Here is a 22,360-nt window from a genome sequence, read left to right as displayed (position 1 = left end):
TGTAATGACACAATGATTTCGATGCTAGTATAGATACTCCCACATGCTTGGATTAGCCCAGTCTACAGTAGAGGCTAGAGCTATGTGTAGGAANTTATCATGTTAATTTTTTTAAAATATATATTATTGAACTTTGTATTTCTAAATAACCCAAATCACCATATTTGGCATTGTAGTCCCATCATTCCTATAATATAAAATTTAGTCTACAATCATAGCCTAAACCAAATTTGCAGTGCTTATTTACATTATTATTTAATTTGGTGAACGTATCAATGATTAATCATGAAGCTAAATAATTGCACGAAAAACCATGTTCTTCCTAGACACGCGCACGCACACACACACACACACACACACCGGTCTCTCTGTATAGGTAGCTTAGCGTTATTAGGTTGACATTAATTAATGGAGAAAAATATCTTCGTAATTAAGAAAATGGCCAATGAGTGGTTTCATTATTTCAAGAAAAGCTAAAATACTTTAATCAACAATTTCACAGAGAATACTTTCTTGGACAAAAAGCATAAAAGCCATCAAAGAGAAAAACCTAAAGAAAATGAGACAGCTTAATAATTTGGAGTATAGATTAATCACTTGATTCATTCTCAAACAAACGGATCCGATCGAGCCTTTGAATTGTAGAGTTTGAGAATTAATCTCGAACAAATTAAAGGATCAAATTTTGCACGAATTTAAGATGAGCAATGATTCGAGTAGAACAAGAGCCATCAGATCGACTTTTAAAATTTGGAACAAAGAAAAAAAAAGAAATTTAAACTGCGAATATTATTAGCTCAATTTATTTCATTCACATATATTTTAGATAATTCGTTCACTTCACTACATATAATAANTATAAAGTATTTAATCATATTTTTACGATAAATTAATGTTTGGAGATGCAAAAGAATACTAGGAGGGCTACTTTTTTCTCCGTTTTGTTGCTCGAGGAAAAATCTTGGACATGAAAAAAAGTAGATGCAAGTGTAAAATATGTCATGTTGTTTGTTTATTTGGCATTGAAATGTGGACTAAAATAAATGGGGGAGTTAAAGTGTGTGTTTCCATGGTGCATAGCTAGGTCGTACGGAAGGTTTTGTACATTGAGAAACTAAAAAGTTCCTTCCAAATTTTGACCTACTTTCGGCTACATGTTACCACAAGGGGGACTAACATTCATGCAATGCATGTTCTTTAGATTATGTATCCTTTTGTTGTGTTAAAATATTAGTAAATCAAATTAATCCACTTTTTAGCATAGTTTTACTTTAAAAATGTTGTCAACGATGATGTTTTGAATAAGATATCCAGTTCGAGACTCAATTATAACTAAATGTCTTCTTCAACTAAAAAAAAAGAAGCTCTGCGCCATGAACAAGATTTTACAGACCCCAAAGATGCAAGCTCTTCTAAAGAAAGTATTTATGTAAATTTACATGAAACTGTAATAAGTGGATAACATTTTTTTAATCTACTATGTGAAGTTTGATTATTTGATACTAAAGGAATGGAATCGTCAATCTTCAAATAACTTTACTCTACTTCCGATAGGCCTTGGCTAGTCACCTTTCCTGGATGAACTTAGGCAAACTTGTCTAACGACGCATCTGAAGTATAAATAAATTTCAAGGCAAAGAATGAGTTGCCTACTCAATCGCCATGTTGGTGCTTCATTGGTGACACATTAGTAATCCTGATAACACATTCTCATGACACAAAAATAAGGTTAAAACATCGCTTGATAGTGAAAACATAATTCTAATTGCAACTGTAAGATCGAAAAACATATCACAAATTAAGAATACTATTTACAAGATTTTACAGCCAATATTTACAAAATATTTGATGAAAAAAATGGCTACAATGATCACATATACTACTATGAGCTGTTGTGAGTATCATCATCCAATTCAAGATATATACCACTTGGGAACTCATTATATATAACAATAAATTACACATTTTCTTTGTGCATCAGATAATTAAACATGAAAGAAACATAATCGATATCGCAACAACAAATCATTTAATCAATCGTCTTGGTTACTGCTCAATCGTTTAGGTATACTAACTAAATTTCACAATATATCAAATTGTTCGTCTTCACATACATCTCTGCTCGATATCTAACATACGTAATCTCATACCTTTCTTTCAGAAGGATAAAGAACAACCTCATTCGGCTCGCACAATCGCGGATTAATATAGTGTATTATTAAAACTGAGAGGTTTAGAGTAACTAATTTTAGTGTCATGATATATATTTTTACAAACTGAAAATAACTCTCTTCTCAAATTATAAATATTCATTTTTATTTAATAATAATATCATAAAAACATATATATATATATCAATAAATTTCTATCTAATTTATAACAAACTATATCATAATAAAATATTTTTTTATCTTTATCTATTTTTTTGAATTTGTTAATGATCATATCAATCATAACATAAAAATTGTTATAAAGAATATTTTTTTTGAATTTTTTAATCTTATTATAATCAATAGATTTTTCCAAAAAAATTATTTACCAGAAAAAGACATAAAATGAAAACTTAAGAAAAAAAAAATTCATGTGGGAAAACGAAGACTTGAGAGAACAAGGGCATTGCATGCTATTTTTTACGGGTGTTGGGACTTTTTCGAAGGATAAATTGAATCAAATTAAATGGTGAAATGGGAATGAAATTCCATAATTTATTTTGGGATTGGGGATTTTATGTGAGAATCCCTAGATATAATATTATATTATTTTCCTTAAATAATCACATCTTACTCACTATGCCAGATACTTTCTTAAGAAGGAAAAAATTCCATTTGCTTTTGTTTTACTAGGCAGACACCATATGTGCACAAAAATCAGTGACATTTGTTGATGTAAATGCCTCGACGCAATTAATTACACACTCAAACATGTACACCTCTATATATACATAAACAAATATATATATATATATAAAATAATAATAATAATAATAATAATAATAATAATAAAGTTGTGTCTTCCACATTAATTTTTGTAAATATTTGTTTTATAACGATGCAATAAACATCTGCTATTTTTTCGACGTTTATTAGATAAAGTCTCAAATTAATGCAAAAGCCCTACAAATAATGTTATAAAATATGTACACAAGCTTTTTGGATAAAATATTAGTAAAAAGAATTGAACTCGTAATTAATTTTTTATATGCAATGTAGATTCCACACATGGTGTACTTAAATAATTTGAGACAGAGAAGGCAAGTGATGGAAAACAAGTCACAAAATTTAATGCACGTATAGACTATTGTGGCCCTTTTGAAGTCACATTTGAATTGGCAAAACTTACTAAAAATGAATAAATTCTAAAAAAATATTCGATAACATTAGGCTGCTCAATTTCTTCTGTTGTTTCTTATGCATAGTTCAAAAAAGTTAAAATATTCGGATATTATTGTCAAAAAAATTCATTCATAATTGGCTACCTTGATGAGTTGAGATGAATCAATATCCATCATGGATTTTATAGGGAACCACAAAATGTATAATAACTCCGTCGTGATCGATCAGATTTTGAGATAATTTCAGTTTTTTTAATCAGACTTATGACCTAATATTGACGTTTCTTCTTCTTCTAAGGTATATAAGTTAGTGGAACATGTGAAAGTTTGACCTACTATAAGGATTTAGATTAATCATATTAACACTTTTTCATGATACGAGTTTGTCGCACAAGATTTATCCTGGCCAGTAGAGTTTACCTGACTATCGTGATTTGTAAGCTATTACATTAGCTCAAAGATTAACAGCATACAAAAAAAATAGTAGTTGAGGATTCTATTGTCATAAAAAATTGAAGTTTTTGTTTAAAATCGGCGGAATTGAGGGTCATCAAGTGAATATCGGCAAATATTACTCATTTCATTCTATCAATTGAATTAAAATATATGCACGAAGAGTTTTAGGGTTTAAGGTTTTTTTATTCAAACTAATTGCTTGACAAAATTAATCAGGCGAATCAATTATTTCTTACAGACACTTTCTGTAAGAAAAAAAAATCTTATTTTTACTTATTCTTAAATATGTTAAATCAAATATCTACACATTTGGCATTTGGGGCAATTTGGAATATGATCTAGTCAAATAAATTTTTTTATTCATAATCTTCTTTGACTTTATATATATATATGACCTTTATATTTGAAAAAACATGCATGATAATACACGTGGGACAATGCTTAAAAAAAGATGGTCCAAAATAAATAAGGAGATCATATTTTTAATAAAATTTGTGTGATTTAAAGTAATATACCAAAAATTTCCCCTTAAATTCTTCACCCAATTTTCTTTTTAAAACCTCGTCATTATATGATAATTTTCATTTTTCTAATTTACTAATAATTCAAACTACATTCCAAGTGCAACATTTAATTCTATTTAACTTAATACAATTAATTTAATATAAAGTATATCCGTAATAAATCAAACATTCGTGCAACACCAATCTTGCCAATGAATTTTTTTTCTTGTTCGAAAAATTTCCATGTTATTAATCTAAGATAGAATATTTTTCAAACAAAAGAAAAGAGCCACTCCTATATATTTAGCTAGAAAACCAGAAGAAATGCAAAATTTTAATTAAATAAACGAAAACATTTGTCAAATCCAGCAGGCAAACTTCCGCAGAAAATGGGATTTCAAAAGCCACTTTCAAAGTTCAAAATAACCGATCCAGAAATTAAGCGCCTCTCATACTGTCATACACAGATAAAAAAATTCAACCTTGACTAAAAATTAGTATGAAGTTGTACATATATTCATACAATAAAATATATATTTTATTGTATGATCTCTATAATCCAATTACGATCTTTTTCTATAAGTAATAATACTTTTCAATGGTCCAACGTCAATCACGAAATAGAAACAAATCACTTTCACGAACCAAATGTTTCGATAACGGTGGTATATTTTCTTGAACACAATTATGATCATCATTTTCCAATGTGCATTGTGTTCATTATAGGTTTATAGCAGAAGTTGTTTGGATCAAATTAGTTCTCATCTCCAAATCATAGATTCGTTTTAATATTTCTTAAAAACCTAGTACATATACAAAATTTGATAATAATAAATTTATTTCATGAAAAAAAATAACTTGAAACAAAATATGCATCGAAATCTGAACATAAAATCAATCAGTGTTAGCAAAAAAAATCAATCAGTCATCCCCGCATTTCATGCTCTCTTTTTTGTCCTTGTTCTTGATCAGTATTATATTTCCTTTCCTACCTCAATGGGGTTTATGACAGTAACAAAACATCCTTTTTCGCATACATAATAATAAATTTAAGTTTTGATTACTGAATTTAACAGAATGCAACGAAATGGGAGTTTCTTCTTCTTGTTTTTTTCTTTTCTTTTTTGGATTTAATCTTCATGATTTCAAGATCTTGGGGATGGGAAGAATTGCGTACCAGCCATGAAGCTGTTAATAGGAGATGAATACAAAGAAGGGTCAGGATAAGGTGATGCTGTTGATGAGGCCGGGACGCCACCGCCGGAGGATGCGGCGGAGGTGGCACTTGTTAAGTTAAGTTGCTGAATTCCTACAGCTGCACTGACAGATCCACAGCCAGAAGAGGCGGTGGTTTCCCCCGCCACCGTGTAATGGGTTTGATCAACGCCTTGATCATAAAGAATGCCTTTGAATACATGGCCGGAGATGTTGACTTCAGTTTGATAAGCGTACTGATCTTCGCCTTCATCAATGGCGCTCACTCTCACGCACCGGAAAACTGCTTGTGAGCTCACTTCCGCAGGGAAATTCCCTTCCTCCAACCCTAAAAAACACGCGGCATACAAAGTTAACAGTCACGTATGATCTAGCGAGAATTACTTTGAAGTTATTGAATTTAAGTGCTTGAAAAAAGGAATCTTGATCATGTTGAATAGGGTTTTCCTAGCCAAAAAGTACAAGGCCATACAATGGCTTGATTGAAGGAAAAAAGAGAATAACAAGAACCTTTATGTTATGTGTGGCGAGGATGGCGGATACAAAACAGACAGTAAACCAAAAATCTTTCATACAAAAATGTGATATGATGCGATGTGATATCAACCCCGTACCATCTTTCGCCGATTCTTTTCTTTGATGTTCAATACAGAATCCTATATTTGATGGGTGAAGATTGTGCAGAATTTTTCGTCTCTTAAATTATTACCTGAAGAGCTAAATGGTACAAGTGACATTGAAGCGCTAGGAATTTTGTTTTCTCTTTGCCTTTTCGCAGTTTCTCTGCCACTATCATGATCTTGCTGCCGCTGCTGCTGATTCTGCGGTTGCTGTTGCTGTTGTCTTTCTCTTCGTTTTGCTGCGGGTACCCAAGTACTCTTCACATGAGTTTGGCATTGAAACCCTCGATTCTTACAGCAAGTTCTGCACCTCATATTAGCGCAATCTTTCTTGGCGTGATTTCCACAATCTTGACAGCTGAATCCCCCACCTGATCCGCTACTTTTCATGGTCAAGAATCCCGATCTTGGAGACCCACGATCAGATACATTGAACCCACTTACCCTACTAGGCCCCACGGCAAGCCCCCCCGCGGAGGCGTAAAGATCGTGATGTGGGTTTCCGAGGCCACGCTGCAGCAAGTCCGCCGCTTGCGGCTGTGGCTGTGGTTGTGGTTGCCAGAGTTCAAAACCAGTACCCTTGAACGAAATATCCTCGTTTCTGTACAAAAACCAGCTCTCTGGATTGATTCCAGCAGGTGGGTTGATATTATGGGCGCTGTTTTCTTGATTATCATCAGGGTTGCTGCTGGTTCCTGCTCCTCCTCTCCGTCCTCCTCCACCGGCGCCTAGTGAGAAAAAACCAGCCATTTCTTATGGATTAATTGCGACTGACAATTGTCCATAGCATAGCACAGCTGAAAAATGCAGACTTAAAAAAGACGATGCGCGAGGAGGCACGCGTTAAATGGTTCTTCCGCCGCAGAGAACCCTTTTCGGGTACCTTGGAAAGTGGGTTTTCAGCTTTCAAACCCAGACAAATTCTGGGATTTGGATGAAGAAGAAAAGATCAAGTACCGTACTGCTATTATTATTTATTTCTGCCAAAAATGACATCAGTTTGTGCATGTGAAACGAAGATCGAATTGAATATGAAAATGGGTTAGGGTATTAGCAACAATAAATGCAGAGTTTTGGGTGTGAGAGAGAGGGAGATTAAAGGGTATTTTGTGTGATTTTTGCAGCTTTTTGTTTGCTGAGAAGAGAGCACTTTTGAGACAGTAAATTAAATTTGGGTTCCTTCAATTCTGTGGCTGTGTTTCTTTGTGTGCAGAATTACAGGTCTGCCACGCCGCCATGGCCTCCCCCTTAAAGCAACTCATTCTCTTCCCCTTTTCTCTCTAAGCAACAGCTACACATTTATATTCTCCTTTCATTCTTCCATCCACCCAATTGAATTTGTTGGTCATTTTTCTAAATAAAAAAAATACAAGTTTATTGTGACTAATACTCACATATTTATATGAGTCGAGTTGACTCAATCTATCTCAATCGTGAAAACTAATATTTTTTTTTATGGATATAGTAATTTGAAATCCACATTAATCAATTATTCATAAATAAAATAAATAAATAGATATCAAGTTAACCAATCAATTATTGTAACAAAATAAATATAAGATCGATTCAGAGTAATTAAATTACCCTGCATATGTTTTGTTTTAGTTAATTTTTAGTAACCTATAACTAATTAACTATCACCTCCAATAGTTTCAAAACATTTTCGAATATCCAAATTTTTTAAATATTTTCCTACCCTTACGTATAATTTTGAATTTAGAAGTATATAAATTTATATCTATTTTTAACCATGTAATAATAAAAGTTTACGAAAGAATTTAATTAGAATTAAAAAAAAATGCATGCTGGTGAAAGCGTAAGTACATTCTTGTACAAGTAATGCATGCGTATTATAAATTGCACGCGTATTATAAATTGTTTAATTTTAATTTAATGAAAAATCAAAATTGATTTTTTTAAAAAAATAAAATTCTGCCTCTTTTAGTGAATTTGAATCATAATGCGTAGAAATTTAAACATAAAAATGTTTTAATTTGGCCAATACGCAATTATAAAAACATTGACATAGAGCGTCCATTAGAATTATATACAACAACACACAAACCTTCATCACATGATGTCGACTTCTATTTAAATTATATCGATAGCAAAGTTAAATATTATGAAAAATCTGATCATATAAGCATAAGCAGTAATATGATTGAAATTGACTTTAAAATATCTAAATCATATTAATACTAAATATTTTGTGTAATGACATTATATTATGATAAAATCTTTAAAAAAAAAATCAATATCGAAGCTAAACAGGGGCGAAACCAGGATTTCTAATTTTGGCGGGCGAAACTAATTACCATGCATGCATGCATGAATTTTTTATATGAATAACTTCATTGAAAAAGAAAGTAATGTATTAACATACATAATAATAGTAAAAAAGAAGCCCATAAATTTAAGCAAACTAGTAAAAAGAAAAAAAGTGAGTTAGAAAGTCTTGGAAGCCCATAAATACAAAGCAAATAGTATTTTTAATTCACAACTCACAAAGGGTGTTTGATCATCAGTTATACTCTCAACATTGTATATGATTAACCATTTCATACAACGAAAAAGTAATGATTGTTGGCTATTGTACAATTCGTTCAAAGTTTATGGTAATCATTTTCGTATAAATTAGAGGTAAGATGGAGCTCTAACTTCAAGAAATCTGTTGGTTGGAGATTTAGATGACAAGAATTTGAAGAGAGACGCAAACGCTTGGCAGATCTTATTATCAATGGGTCATGCAATAGATCTGATATGCAACGCTTCTAATAAGTTGATCAGTTGCAGCTTAATCGGAATCAGGAAGACACAAAAATATTTTGAACTATAATAAATAAAATAAGATGAATAAGAAACAATAATGAAATATGCATCTTTTTGTATAATCACACTTGGAGGGTGTTGTGTTATTTACTTTAATTTTGCATGGAAGAATAATAATGCTGTTGTCCTAGTCTTGTGGATCTTAGGCTGACCTTTCTATTACACTCCTCTCTTACCCACAAAACTAGCCGATCTCTCTGTCACAACTTCCATTCATTCATCTGTGTCACCATCTTCCTCTCGTTAATGTCTGTATTCAGTGTCCGTTTTTGTGTATCTTAAAGTCTCTCATGGCGACAAGTAAACCTCGTGGGAGTAAGCGATCCTCAGGCACGTCTTATTCGTCCACAGTTACAACGGTAGTCTTTGTAGCATTGTGTGTATTGGGAGTATGGGTTCTAGCATCAAATTCCTTTTCTCCACCAAAATCCACCTATCGAACCGCCGACAAAGTTCCACAACAAATAACATCCGTCTCCCAAACTCATCACTCGAAGCACAACACGAAGAAAGATGATCATCTGGTTCCTGAAGACGTACCTGGTGAATTACCTGATGATGTCATCAAACCGGTGGAGCCAAGCGAGAAGGATGCATCAACTTCTGATGATGCAGATGCATCGAATAACGAATCCGTTGGAGGAGGAAACGACAAGGAGGAAACGGAGGTTCTAGATGATCAGGGGAAAGAGCATGTAGAAGAACAAGAAAACCAAATAGCATATGAGACGCAAGTTGCTCAGGAAACAGGCACTCAAAGTCAACAAGATGAACGAATGAAAGAAGAAAATCGACAGTTTGAAAGCAAGAAAGTTAAAAATGGTGATGATCATGCGAGCAAGCAAACGCAAGATTTAGAAGATCCGAGAGTTCAGCACAGATCACATTTCGATGATACTTCAACAGTTGGACAAAATCAGTTTTCAGATAAAGGAGACAATCAACAGCAGGAAGATTCACAAATGCAACAAAAGCAACGAGAAAAGCAGTCAAAAAAAGATCCAAATGGGGCGATAAGTGATGATCAAATCCAACATGACGAGGCATCTATAAATTCAGTTGAAGATGGCTCAGATTTGAAAGAATCAAATGAAAGTAATACAAAAGAAACTAATCAGGATATTAATTCACAAGAAAATAATCAAGAACTCACCAAGAAAAATGATGACAATACCTTTCCAAACGGGGAGAACACGGAGATACCAAAAGAATCTGTAGAATCCAAGAAGGCATGGTTTACTCAAGCAGACCAGTCAGTGAACCAGAAGGAGAGACGAAAGACTGGATCAAATGAAAAAGATAGCAGCATCTACGGTTATACATGGCAGCTGTGCAATGTATCAGCAGATGCAGATTACATACCATGTTTGGACAATCTGAAAGCAATAGCAAAAATACACAACATGAAACACTACCAACATCGTGAAAGGCATTGCCCTGAGGAGTCTCCTACTTGCTTGGTTCCACTGCCAAAGGGGTATAAGACGCCAATTATGTGGCCTCAAAGCAGAGATAAGGTGTAGTCACAAAGAGAACATTTACGCTTGTAAATTTTAGTCGTATTCATTGCTATTTATTATATATTATTATCAATACTATATTACCGCAACTGCCGATACTATTATTATCAGCACCACAACACTACTATTAGTATAATATTGTTATTGTATCATTTCTATTGTCACTGCTATCATTATCATGATGAATTTTTAGTGCGTGTGCGTGTCTGGTGGTGGCAGATATGGTACCATAATGTACCACACACATTGCTGGCAAAAGTGAAGGGGCACCAGAACTGGGTGAAGGTAACTGGAGAATTCCTCACTTTCCCAGGTGGTGGGACACAATTCATTCATGGAGCATTGCATTATATTGATTTCATACAAGAGGTAAGATATTTTACCAATGATGAAAACAAAGTATATCACATTTACTAACATGTAAACCACACATTTGATTCGAATAAATTTGAAAATACAATACATGCACTGAGTCATATGCTCTTGACATAACACAAATATGCCTATGGTAGACTCCGATGAATGAGTTAATTCTCCAACTGTTATTCTGGACTCCATTGAGTGAGTTGCTTACCTAACTGAAAACTTCTTGGCTGATTCTTGAAATTCTAGAAGGTTTTCTTTTGTAGGAAGGGATTTGATTTATGGAGTATTTGAAGAACGAATAATAAATGGCGCCAATTTGAAAGTGTTTGAGATTCATTACAATAAAACTAAATTGATCAAAAATAAATTAACATCCACTAAATTGAATTCATCAAGACGTGTCCTAAATATAATATTTTGTAGGCAGTGCCAAATATTGCTTGGGGAAAACGCACTCGAGTTATATTGGATGTTGGCTGTGGAGTGGCCAGCTTTGGAGGTTATCTCTTTGAAAGAGATGTAATTGCAATGTCTTTTGCCCCCAAAGATGAACATGAGGCTCAAGTCCAATTCGCGCTTGAAAGGGGAATACCAGCAATATCTGCTGTGATGGGTTCTCAGAGACTGCCATTTCCTAGTAGCGTATTTGACATTGTGCACTGTGCACGTTGCCGAGTCCCTTGGCATGCAGATGGTTCTCTATTTCATATTATTCTTATGTATCAATATTTTTCCATGTTTTAGCAAAAGTTAAACCAATACAATCCATTCTAAAAAATTGGATTCTGATGAAGGTGGTACTCTGCTTTTGGAACTAAATCGGGTGCTTAGGCCAGGAGGTTATTTTGTTTGGTCAGCAACTCCCGTGTATCAAACACTTGAGGAAGATGTAATGATATGGAAAGGTGGTTATCTTCAATTTTTGTATCTTTTTTTTTTTAAATAGAGCTAACCTATACCATTACATGTTCTCTTCCTCGTAGCTATGTCCAACCTTACAGCTGCCATGTGTTGGGAGGTAGTCACAATTAGGAAAGACAGACTGAATTCTATTGGTGCTGCTATATTTCAGAAGCCAACCTCAAACAATTGCTATGAGAAAAGAGGGCAAAGTGAACCCCAAATGTGTAAAGATGATGATGATCCGAATGCAGCATGGTAGGTCCCCGTGGTTTCTTATGATTTAACATTCCAAAACTTATAATCTTTGTGCAGTAGGAAATTTAATCATTTTTTAGTGAGGAACGTATTGGATGTCCTTGTATTAGCAAAAGTATATGCGTGCTTCAAATCATAAGACAAATAATTCAATAAGTTCGCATTAGAGTTTATTTGGCTGCACGACAGATTAGCGTAAAACCCAGTCAAAGTGGCAGAATTGGCTTTTAAATTTATGAGTGAATGAACTCGTAAATTAATAAGCTTCGAAATGGCATGATTTCTATTAAGAATTGTAATAAGATAGCAAACATCCATCCATATTTCTACCAAGGAAAAAACTCCTTAGCACTTACAGGTCTTGGAAGAGGAAAATTAGCAGAACGTGACAGAGGCCTCTGTTGCTTCAACATATTTACTGTAACTTCTCTTCTGGCCTGCAGTTTGGATCCAGATAACAAGTAGGATGATATCTTTCAGGTACGTACCTTTGCAGCCATGCATGCACAGGGTTCCAATTGAAAAGGACAAGAGAGGATCGCAATGGCCAAAAGAATGGCCTAAGCGGTTGCAAATACCACCATACTGGCTAAATAAGTCACAAATGGGAATTTATGGAAAGCCTGCTCCAGATGACTTTGCATCAGACTATGAACACTGGAAGAAGGTGGTCACCAAGTCATATATGAGCGGTTTAGGTATTAGCTGGTCCAATGTGAGAAACGTCATGGACATGAGAGCAGTTTATGGAGGGTAACTAAACACAGTTATCAGCTTGTTTCAATAACTACACTATATATAGTCATTAAAGGGATTCAAAAGCAAAAACTGACACTGAGAAATGCTTACAGGTTTGCCGCGGCACTGAAGGACCTCAAAGTATGGGTTATGAACGTGGTGAACGTAGATTCTCCAGATACACTTCCCATAATCTACGAACGCGGTCTTTTTGGGATATATCATGACTGGTGTGAATCCTTCAGCACATATCCAAGAACATATGATCTCCTACACGCTGATCATCTTTTCACAAAACTGAAAAAGAGGTACTGCTGGTTGATCTTAGAATTCACTCATATTACAATTTATACTTGCAAACTGTAGGCAGGACGACTGATTCAGCTGGCACTTACAGGTGTAAACTTGTGGGAGTCATGGCAGAGATTGACAGAATCGTCAGACCAGGTGGCAAACTGATCGTGCGCGACGACTCCAGCACAGTTGGAGAAGTGGAGAATTTGTTGAAGTCTCTGCATTGGGAGGTTCACTTAACCTTCTCAAAAAACCAAGAAGGGATACTCAGTGCGCAGAAATCTGATTGGCGACCAGACTCCTACACAGCTCCATCTTGATTTGAGTGCAAGAATGTTATTACGTGGGCAGCATGAAAAGATTTCTACAAAGGCAATATTTTATCCTTTCGGAAGTTTAAACACCATTTTTATCAGATTATACAGGAGACGACTTGTTTGGGGCTCCCATTTTCTTCTGGTTCTCATTATTATTTTTCGTTCCAAAACACAACGAGCCATATCTGCCGTATATCTATACCGATCATGTCACAGGACATACAAACTTTGTATTTCATTTTGGTCGCAAGATTTTAAAATTTTTATATGATATAAATAGGCAGTGACACGTAACTTGGCAACCTCGTGCACTCTTTTTAAGGAAAGTCTGAATCGCATTGACTGAGCACCCTCTAATGTGGCCACCATGGTACTTGCAAAATTTATATATTATTTGGATCAACACAACCTCCAGTAGATAAAATAACGCACACAGATCATGAAAATCCAATGCTATTCAGAAAATAAGCTGCAAATGAACCAGCCAAAATCTAAGCCTCCGAAATATTCATTGTTAAAGGGACCTAAATAAACACTTCATATTTGTGCAGGCAATCGCCTGCGCACATGACCGGCTTTCTTTCCTGAGATACATAATGAATGTCACAAAATCTAACATTGTTAACGAAGACTACAGCCAAGGACAAAATAAAACTTGTGTTCATAAGTTTCTATGAATCTCCAAATGATGCACACTTCAACATTCATCAAAACCATCAAGGGCAACCAATGTCACTCAAACTCAGAGTGAAGTGAATAGGGTTCCTAGAATAAACTCTAAAATCATTACGAACATGGAATTGATACATTCAACAATTTCATTGCCTTGAAAAGATATCATGAAATTCCAGGTTAAAGATCTTTCTATATTTCTAGATCATATTCAGCATCCCAAAAAGAACAACTTCAAGCTTCATTTATGTGAGGTTGGCTCACATGGAGATGTCTCCTCAAGCACCACTCAGAAGGTTTTGCAGTTTACCACTCCGAACTGCTGCTTGGAGATCTAATTTAGAAGATAAAAGAAAAACCGATGTCATTCAGTTGCAGCAACGTATTCCAAATAAATTTCAATTCACTTGAATATATATCAAATAGATATTCATATTTTTGGTAAAAGCTTATTTCATAAAACATATAAAGAAACAATTTTAATTATTTCCTGACTTCACTCGATCAGGAAAAAGGATAATATCATTACATTACTTCTTCACAGTATATAACATTTTTAAAATAAAAATGAATCCTACCATCAGAGCCACCAATGTGTTTGCCATTCACAAATACTTGGGGGACAGTTCGTCGGCCAACAAGATCCAAAAGAACGTCCTGAATTACGTACCCATCATCTACATGTCATCAAGGAAAAAAATCAGCATCCGCAAGTCCTGTTGTGATGCAACAGGAAAGCAAGAACCCACCTCAGGCAAATCTCATCAGTGAACATATGCTAATAGAAAAAATGGATATACTTGACCAATACCTCGAAGATCAAGCTCCACGACAAAAGGATGCTCAGCAAGTTCACTGAATATTCGCTTGGCCCGCAAGGAATATCTAGTCTCAGAAAAAAACCGTAAGAGTGAATAAATAGCTTTGGGACATAAGAATAACTCCTATGCTTGAAATCTGCAGATTCGGAGTAAATTTTCCAAATTTGTGCGCTACAAAATATAAATTTAACATGTAGACGCTAAAATAGAATTTGTTAAACCAGTTTCAGACACAGTTTTTCTAATTGATGAAGCACCAGATCCACCAGCAATCACACATGCTCAGATGCGCCAAAGCCAATATTGTAAAATGTAACATAAGAACAAGCCATCACTGATGGCACCATATCAAATTTAGGACCAAAACCACTTGAGCCCCGCCTTTTGGTATCTATCACTTTCTGACTTCATTGTCAAGACAACACTGTACTCTCTCAGTTCCCAGCCATTTGTTAGTCTTACCGTGAGTTATTGCAGTTGACATTAAGCTGTGGATCACTAAATTCATTCACTTTCTAATTGAGAGCAAGCTGTGCTTAGGTCATTAAATAACTTAGAAGATATTAGAAGAAGTTATGATTTCATGTTTCTCACGTAATTGGAAAACCTTTGCATGATGAAGAGAGATTGTAAAAAATTGACACTAAACATTTACCATAGGGTAAATAACTTCTTGCTCGATCAAGTTCTTTTACAGCAATTCTCAAATGCCCGGTCCGTAACAAAAATGACAAAAAACTGTGATATGGAGAAGATCAGTTACATTGAACCAAGAAACGAAAACACGCTTCTTCATTAATTCTTCAATCTAATAAGTACACTGAACCAAGAAACGAGACACACGTCTTCCTAAATTTCACCCATACACACTCAATTATACAATCTTAACATGCTGTGAAGATCTAAAAAATAACACTAATCCCCTTCAAATTGTTATTCAACTAGTAGTAGCAGTTCTCAGCACCATTCCATTTTTAAAATCGAGACGAAAAATATCACTCTTAACATCCGATATATGAAATGTATAATCAAACACCGCTAGCGCGCCAGGGTGACAAGACTTACGGGCAGTAGGATTTGGAGAAAATGGCAATCTTGTTAGAGTATATGACATTCTGCACAAAAGCTGAAGCAGAATTGGAAGCTAGGGCTTGCGGAATAGATTTTTCCAGCAGCATTAAACAAGCCACCGCTGTAATTAAAACCGAGCGACGCTGCAAACCCACTTTCGGCATCCTGAAGACGTAATTGCTCTCTCTTTCGGGTTCGAAGCTATAACAACAACTGAGTTTCACAATATATTTTAGGGGCAAAAAATTTACACCTGCGAGAATCAAGATCGCAGCATCTTACCGTCAATCTGACAAAAAAATTGAGTTAAAAAGGGCTAATAAAATTTCATAATGGGAAATTTGAGAAGAATTAGTGTACCTCTGGAGAAATTGGAGCGCACGAACGGAAGAAATGACGAAGGCAAGGGGCGTAGCTGAAGGGCTCTTGACGATCCGTTCATACTTTCCTTACATTCTCAGAAAACGCCAAAGTTTTCGACTATATATATTCTGACAGTAAAATTCATTTTATATATATATATATATATATATATATAGTTTTGATATGCTGCACACCTACCGTGCACACTTATGTGAGCACCAATGAGGTGTCACTCACCTATTGGATGCGCAATTTTTCTATATTTCATCACATCCAATAGGTAAGTGACACCTCATTNTACACCTCTATATATACATAAACAAATATATATATATATATAAAATAATAATAATAATAATAATAATAATAATAATAAAGTTGTGTCTTCCACATTAATTTTTGTAAATATTTGTTTTATAACGATGCAATAAACATCTGCTATTTTTTCGACGTTTATTAGATAAAGTCTCAAATTAATGCAAAAGCCCTACAAATAATGTTATAAAATATGTACACAAGCTTTTTGGATAAAATATTAGTAAAAAGAATTGAACTCGTAATTAATTTTTTATATGCAATGTAGATTCCACACATGGTGTACTTAAATAATTTGAGACAGAGAAGGCAAGTGATGGAAAACAAGTCACAAAATTTAATGCACGTATAGACTATTGTGGCCCTTTTGAAGTCACATTTGAATTGGCAAAACTTACTAAAAATGAATAAATTCTAAAAAAATATTCGATAACATTAGGCTGCTCAATTTCTTCTGTTGTTTCTTATGCATAGTTCAAAAAAGTTAAAATATTCGGATATTATTGTCAAAAAAATTCATTCATAATTGGCTACCTTGATGAGTTGAGATGAATCAATATCCATCATGGATTTTATAGGGAACCACAAAATGTATAATAACTCCGTCGTGATCGATCAGATTTTGAGATAATTTCAGTTTTTTTAATCAGACTTATGACCTAATATTGACGTTTCTTCTTCTTCTAAGGTATATAAGTTAGTGGAACATGTGAAAGTTTGACCTACTATAAGGATTTAGATTAATCATATTAACACTTTTTCATGATACGAGTTTGTCGCACAAGATTTATCCTGGCCAGTAGAGTTTACCTGACTATCGTGATTTGTAAGCTATTACATTAGCTCAAAGATTAACAGCATACAAAAAAAATAGTAGTTGAGGATTCTATTGTCATAAAAAATTGAAGTTTTTGTTTAAAATCGGCGGAATTGAGGGTCATCAAGTGAATATCGGCAAATATTACTCATTTCATTCTATCAATTGAATTAAAATATATGCACGAAGAGTTTTAGGGTTTAAGGTTTTTTTATTCAAACTAATTGCTTGACAAAATTAATCAGGCGAATCAATTATTTCTTACAGACACTTTCTGTAAGAAAAAAAAATCTTATTTTTACTTATTCTTAAATATGTTAAATCAAATATCTACACATTTGGCATTTGGGGCAATTTGGAATATGATCTAGTCAAATAAATTTTTTTATTCATAATCTTCTTTGACTTTATATATATATATGACCTTTATATTTGAAAAAACATGCATGATAATACACGTGGGACAATGCTTAAAAAAAGATGGTCCAAAATAAATAAGGAGATCATATTTTTAATAAAATTTGTGTGATTTAAAGTAATATACCAAAAATTTCCCCTTAAATTCTTCACCCAATTTTCTTTTTAAAACCTCGTCATTATATGATAATTTTCATTTTTCTAATTTACTAATAATTCAAACTACATTCCAAGTGCAACATTTAATTCTATTTAACTTAATACAATTAATTTAATATAAAGTATATCCGTAATAAATCAAACATTCGTGCAACACCAATCTTGCCAATGAATTTTTTTTCTTGTTCGAAAAATTTCCATGTTATTAATCTAAGATAGAATATTTTTCAAACAAAAGAAAAGAGCCACTCCTATATATTTAGCTAGAAAACCAGAAGAAATGCAAAATTTTAATTAAATAAACGAAAACATTTGTCAAATCCAGCAGGCAAACTTCCGCAGAAAATGGGATTTCAAAAGCCACTTTCAAAGTTCAAAATAACCGATCCAGAAATTAAGCGCCTCTCATACTGTCATACACAGATAAAAAAATTCAACCTTGACTAAAAATTAGTATGAAGTTGTACATATATTCATACAATAAAATATATATTTTATTGTATGATCTCTATAATCCAATTACGATCTTTTTCTATAAGTAATAATACTTTTCAATGGTCCAACGTCAATCACGAAATAGAAACAAATCACTTTCACGAACCAAATGTTTCGATAACGGTGGTATATTTTCTTGAACACAATTATGATCATCATTTTCCAATGTGCATTGTGTTCATTATAGGTTTATAGCAGAAGTTGTTTGGATCAAATTAGTTCTCATCTCCAAATCATAGATTCGTTTTAATATTTCTTAAAAACCTAGTACATATACAAAATTTGATAATAATAAATTTATTTCATGAAAAAAAATAACTTGAAACAAAATATGCATCGAAATCTGAACATAAAATCAATCAGTGTTAGCAAAAAAAATCAATCAGTCATCCCCGCATTTCATGCTCTCTTTTTTGTCCTTGTTCTTGATCAGTATTATATTTCCTTTCCTACCTCAATGGGGTTTATGACAGTAACAAAACATCCTTTTTCGCATACATAATAATAAATTTAAGTTTTGATTACTGAATTTAACAGAATGCAACGAAATGGGAGTTTCTTCTTCTTGTTTTTTTCTTTTCTTTTTTGGATTTAATCTTCATGATTTCAAGATCTTGGGGATGGGAAGAATTGCGTACCAGCCATGAAGCTGTTAATAGGAGATGAATACAAAGAAGGGTCAGGATAAGGTGATGCTGTTGATGAGGCCGGGACGCCACCGCCGGAGGATGCGGCGGAGGTGGCACTTGTTAAGTTAAGTTGCTGAATTCCTACAGCTGCACTGACAGATCCACAGCCAGAAGAGGCGGTGGTTTCCCCCGCCACCGTGTAATGGGTTTGATCAACGCCTTGATCATAAAGAATGCCTTTGAATACATGGCCGGAGATGTTGACTTCAGTTTGATAAGCGTACTGATCTTCGCCTTCATCAATGGCGCTCACTCTCACGCACCGGAAAACTGCTTGTGAGCTCACTTCCGCAGGGAAATTCCCTTCCTCCAACCCTAAAAAACACGCGGCATACAAAGTTAACAGTCACGTATGATCTAGCGAGAATTACTTTGAAGTTATTGAATTTAAGTGCTTGAAAAAAGGAATCTTGATCATGTTGAATAGGGTTTTCCTAGCCAAAAAGTACAAGGCCATACAATGGCTTGATTGAAGGAAAAAAGAGAATAACAAGAACCTTTATGTTATGTGTGGCGAGGATGGCGGATACAAAACAGACAGTAAACCAAAAATCTTTCATACAAAAATGTGATATGATGCGATGTGATATCAACCCCGTACCATCTTTCGCCGATTCTTTTCTTTGATGTTCAATACAGAATCCTATATTTGATGGGTGAAGATTGTGCAGAATTTTTCGTCTCTTAAATTATTACCTGAAGAGCTAAATGGTACAAGTGACATTGAAGCGCTAGGAATTTTGTTTTCTCTTTGCCTTTTCGCAGTTTCTCTGCCACTATCATGATCTTGCTGCCGCTGCTGCTGATTCTGCGGTTGCTGTTGCTGTTGTCTTTCTCTTCGTTTTGCTGCGGGTACCCAAGTACTCTTCACATGAGTTTGGCATTGAAACCCTCGATTCTTACAGCAAGTTCTGCACCTCATATTAGCGCAATCTTTCTTGGCGTGATTTCCACAATCTTGACAGCTGAATCCCCCACCTGATCCGCTACTTTTCATGGTCAAGAATCCCGATCTTGGAGACCCACGATCAGATACATTGAACCCACTTACCCTACTAGGCCCCACGGCAAGCCCCCCCGCGGAGGCGTAAAGATCGTGATGTGGGTTTCCGAGGCCACGCTGCAGCAAGTCCGCCGCTTGCGGCTGTGGCTGTGGTTGTGGTTGCCAGAGTTCAAAACCAGTACCCTTGAACGAAATATCCTCGTTTCTGTACAAAAACCAGCTCTCTGGATTGATTCCAGCAGGTGGGTTGATATTATGGGCGCTGTTTTCTTGATTATCATCAGGGTTGCTGCTGGTTCCTGCTCCTCCTCTCCGTCCTCCTCCACCGGCGCCTAGTGAGAAAAAACCAGCCATTTCTTATGGATTAATTGCGACTGACAATTGTCCATAGCATAGCACAGCTGAAAAATGCAGACTTAAAAAAGACGATGCGCGAGGAGGCACGCGTTAAATGGTTCTTCCGCCGCAGAGAACCCTTTTCGGGTACCTTGGAAAGTGGGTTTTCAGCTTTCAAACCCAGACAAATTCTGGGATTTGGATGAAGAAGAAAAGATCAAGTACCGTACTGCTATTATTATTTATTTCTGCCAAAAATGACATCAGTTTGTGCATGTGAAACGAAGATCGAATTGAATATGAAAATGGGTTAGGGTATTAGCAACAATAAATGCAGAGTTTTGGGTGTGAGAGAGAGGGAGATTAAAGGGTATTTTGTGTGATTTTTGCAGCTTTTTGTTTGCTGAGAAGAGAGCACTTTTGAGACAGTAAATTAAATTTGGGTTCCTTCAATTCTGTGGCTGTGTTTCTTTGTGTGCAGAATTACAGGTCTGCCACGCCGCCATGGCCTCCCCCTTAAAGCAACTCATTCTCTTCCCCTTTTCTCTCTAAGCAACAGCTACACATTTATATTCTCCTTTCATTCTTCCATCCACCCAATTGAATTTGTTGGTCATTTTTCTAAATAAAAAAAATACAAGTTTATTGTGACTAATACTCACATATTTATATGAGTCGAGTTGACTCAATCTATCTCAATCGTGAAAACTAATATTTTTTTTTATGGATATAGTAATTTGAAATCCACATTAATCAATTATTCATAAATAAAATAAATAAATAGATATCAAGTTAACCAATCAATTATTGTAACAAAATAAATATAAGATCGATTCAGAGTAATTAAATTACCCTGCATATGTTTTGTTTTAGTTAATTTTTAGTAACCTATAACTAATTAACTATCACCTCCAATAGTTTCAAAACATTTTCGAATATCCAAATTTTTTAAATATTTTCCTACCCTTACGTATAATTTTGAATTTAGAAGTATATAAATTTATATCTATTTTTAACCATGTAATAATAAAAGTTTACGAAAGAATTTAATTAGAATTAAAAAAAAATGCATGCTGGTGAAAGCGTAAGTACATTCTTGTACAAGTAATGCATGCGTATTATAAATTGCACGCGTATTATAAATTGTTTAATTTTAATTTAATGAAAAATCAAAATTGATTTTTTTAAAAAAATAAAATTCTGCCTCTTTTAGTGAATTTGAATCATAATGCGTAGAAATTTAAACATAAAAATGTTTTAATTTGGCCAATACGCAATTATAAAAACATTGACATAGAGCGTCCATTAGAATTATATACAACAACACACAAACCTTCATCACATGATGTCGACTTCTATTTAAATTATATCGATAGCAAAGTTAAATATTATGAAAAATCTGATCATATAAGCATAAGCAGTAATATGATTGAAATTGACTTTAAAATATCTAAATCATATTAATACTAAATATTTTGTGTAATGACATTATATTATGATAAAATCTTTAAAAAAAAAATCAATATCGAAGCTAAACAGGGGCGAAACCAGGATTTCTAATTTTGGCGGGCGAAACTAATTACCATGCATGCATGCATGAATTTTTTATATGAATAACTTCATTGAAAAAGAAAGTAATGTATTAACATACATAATAATAGTAAAAAAGAAGCCCATAAATTTAAGCAAACTAGTAAAAAGAAAAAAAGTGAGTTAGAAAGTCTTGGAAGCCCATAAATACAAAGCAAATAGTATTTTTAATTCACAACTCACAAAGGGTGTTTGATCATCAGTTATACTCTCAACATTGTATATGATTAACCATTTCATACAACGAAAAAGTAATGATTGTTGG

General features: G+C 34.1%; 4 protein-coding genes and 1 long non-coding RNA gene across 7 annotated transcripts; 1 reads left to right on the top strand and 4 right to left on the bottom strand.

The window, feature by feature from the left end:
• Window positions 1-5,197: 5,197 nt before the first annotated feature.
• Window positions 5,198-7,377, bottom strand: LOC140972318 (protein SHORT INTERNODES-like). The gene is made up of 2 exons (XM_073434763.1): window positions 6,215-7,377; window positions 5,198-5,833 (listed from the first exon to the last, which is right to left on the bottom strand). Exons 1-2 carry the CDS (start codon window positions 6,873-6,875, stop codon window positions 5,436-5,438), a joined length of 1,059 nt encoding a protein of 352 aa, XP_073290864.1. The 5' UTR covers window positions 6,876-7,377; the 3' UTR covers window positions 5,198-5,435.
• Window positions 7,378-9,039: 1,662 nt separating this feature from the next.
• Window positions 9,040-13,523, top strand: LOC140974114 (probable methyltransferase PMT27). Its single transcript, XM_073437364.1, has 8 exons — window positions 9,040-10,471; window positions 10,694-10,843; window positions 11,264-11,534; window positions 11,635-11,745; window positions 11,824-11,998; window positions 12,479-12,751; window positions 12,850-13,044; window positions 13,134-13,523. The coding sequence occupies exons 1-8, from the start codon at window positions 9,245-9,247 to the stop codon at window positions 13,348-13,350; spliced, it is 2,619 nt and encodes an 872-aa protein (XP_073293465.1). The 5' UTR covers window positions 9,040-9,244; the 3' UTR covers window positions 13,351-13,523.
• Window positions 13,524-14,197: 674 nt separating this feature from the next.
• On the bottom strand, window positions 14,198-16,402 carry LOC140974116 (glutaredoxin-C3-like). 3 transcript variants are annotated; one of them, XM_073437365.1, is made up of 5 exons: window positions 16,272-16,402; window positions 15,906-16,164; window positions 14,831-14,904; window positions 14,598-14,696; window positions 14,198-14,353 (listed from the first exon to the last, which is right to left on the bottom strand). In XM_073437365.1, exons 1-5 carry the CDS (start codon window positions 16,351-16,353, stop codon window positions 14,298-14,300), a joined length of 570 nt encoding a protein of 189 aa, XP_073293466.1. In that variant the 5' UTR covers window positions 16,354-16,402; the 3' UTR covers window positions 14,198-14,297. The 3 variants fall into 3 exon arrangements, with proteins under 3 accessions (XP_073293466.1, XP_073293467.1, XP_073293468.1); XM_073437366.1 differs by having other exon boundaries at window positions 15,906-16,124; window positions 16,272-16,376; XM_073437367.1 differs by having other exon boundaries at window positions 15,906-16,112; window positions 16,272-16,370.
• On the bottom strand, window positions 14,935-15,899 carry LOC140974117 (uncharacterized). The gene is made up of 2 exons (XR_012174728.1): window positions 15,757-15,899; window positions 14,935-15,528 (listed from the first exon to the last, which is right to left on the bottom strand). It is a non-coding gene; the product is annotated as an uncharacterized lncRNA (long non-coding RNA).
• Window positions 16,403-18,845: 2,443 nt separating the features above from the next.
• LOC140972317 (protein SHORT INTERNODES-like) lies at window positions 18,846-21,025 on the bottom strand. Its single transcript, XM_073434762.1, has 2 exons — window positions 19,863-21,025; window positions 18,846-19,481 (listed from the first exon to the last, which is right to left on the bottom strand). The coding sequence occupies exons 1-2, from the start codon at window positions 20,521-20,523 to the stop codon at window positions 19,084-19,086; spliced, it is 1,059 nt and encodes a 352-aa protein (XP_073290863.1). The 5' UTR covers window positions 20,524-21,025; the 3' UTR covers window positions 18,846-19,083.
• Window positions 21,026-22,360: the final 1,335 nt, after the last annotated feature.

This window comes from Primulina huaijiensis, chromosome 3, assembly GCF_012295235.1.
Source record: "Primulina huaijiensis isolate GDHJ02 chromosome 3, ASM1229523v2, whole genome shotgun sequence".
NCBI lineage: Eukaryota > Viridiplantae > Streptophyta > Magnoliopsida > Lamiales > Gesneriaceae > Primulina > Primulina huaijiensis.
Note: the sequence above shows the minus strand (reverse complement) of the source record. Positions and strands in the feature narration are given on the sequence as shown.

Coding starts and splice junctions, on each gene's coding strand:
- LOC140972318 (XM_073434763.1), bottom strand. CDS start 6,875: ATGGCTGGTTTTTTCTCACTAGGCGCCGGTGGAGGAGGACGGAGAGGA. Junction 5,834..6,214: donor TGTACCATTTAGCTCTTCAG/GTAATAATTTAA, acceptor CGTGTTTTTTAG/GGTTGGAGGAAGGGAATTTC.
- LOC140974114 (XM_073437364.1), top strand. CDS start 9,245: ATGGCGACAAGTAAACCTCGTGGGAGTAAGCGATCCTCAGGCACGTCT. Junction 10,472..10,693: donor GGCCTCAAAGCAGAGATAAG/GTGTAGTCACAA, acceptor TGGTGGTGGCAG/ATATGGTACCATAATGTACC. Junction 11,535..11,634: donor AGTCCCTTGGCATGCAGATG/GTTCTCTATTTC, acceptor ATTCTGATGAAG/GTGGTACTCTGCTTTTGGAA.
- LOC140974116 (XM_073437365.1), bottom strand. CDS start 16,353: ATGAACGGATCGTCAAGAGCCCTTCAGCTACGCCCCTTGCCTTCGTCA. Junction 14,697..14,830: donor CGTGGAGCTTGATCTTCGAG/GTATTGGTCAAG, acceptor GATGACATGTAG/ATGATGGGTACGTAATTCAG. Junction 14,354..14,597: donor ACACATTGGTGGCTCTGATG/GTAGGATTCATT, acceptor CTTCTAAATTAG/ATCTCCAAGCAGCAGTTCGG.
- LOC140972317 (XM_073434762.1), bottom strand. CDS start 20,523: ATGGCTGGTTTTTTCTCACTAGGCGCCGGTGGAGGAGGACGGAGAGGA. Junction 19,482..19,862: donor TGTACCATTTAGCTCTTCAG/GTAATAATTTAA, acceptor CGTGTTTTTTAG/GGTTGGAGGAAGGGAATTTC.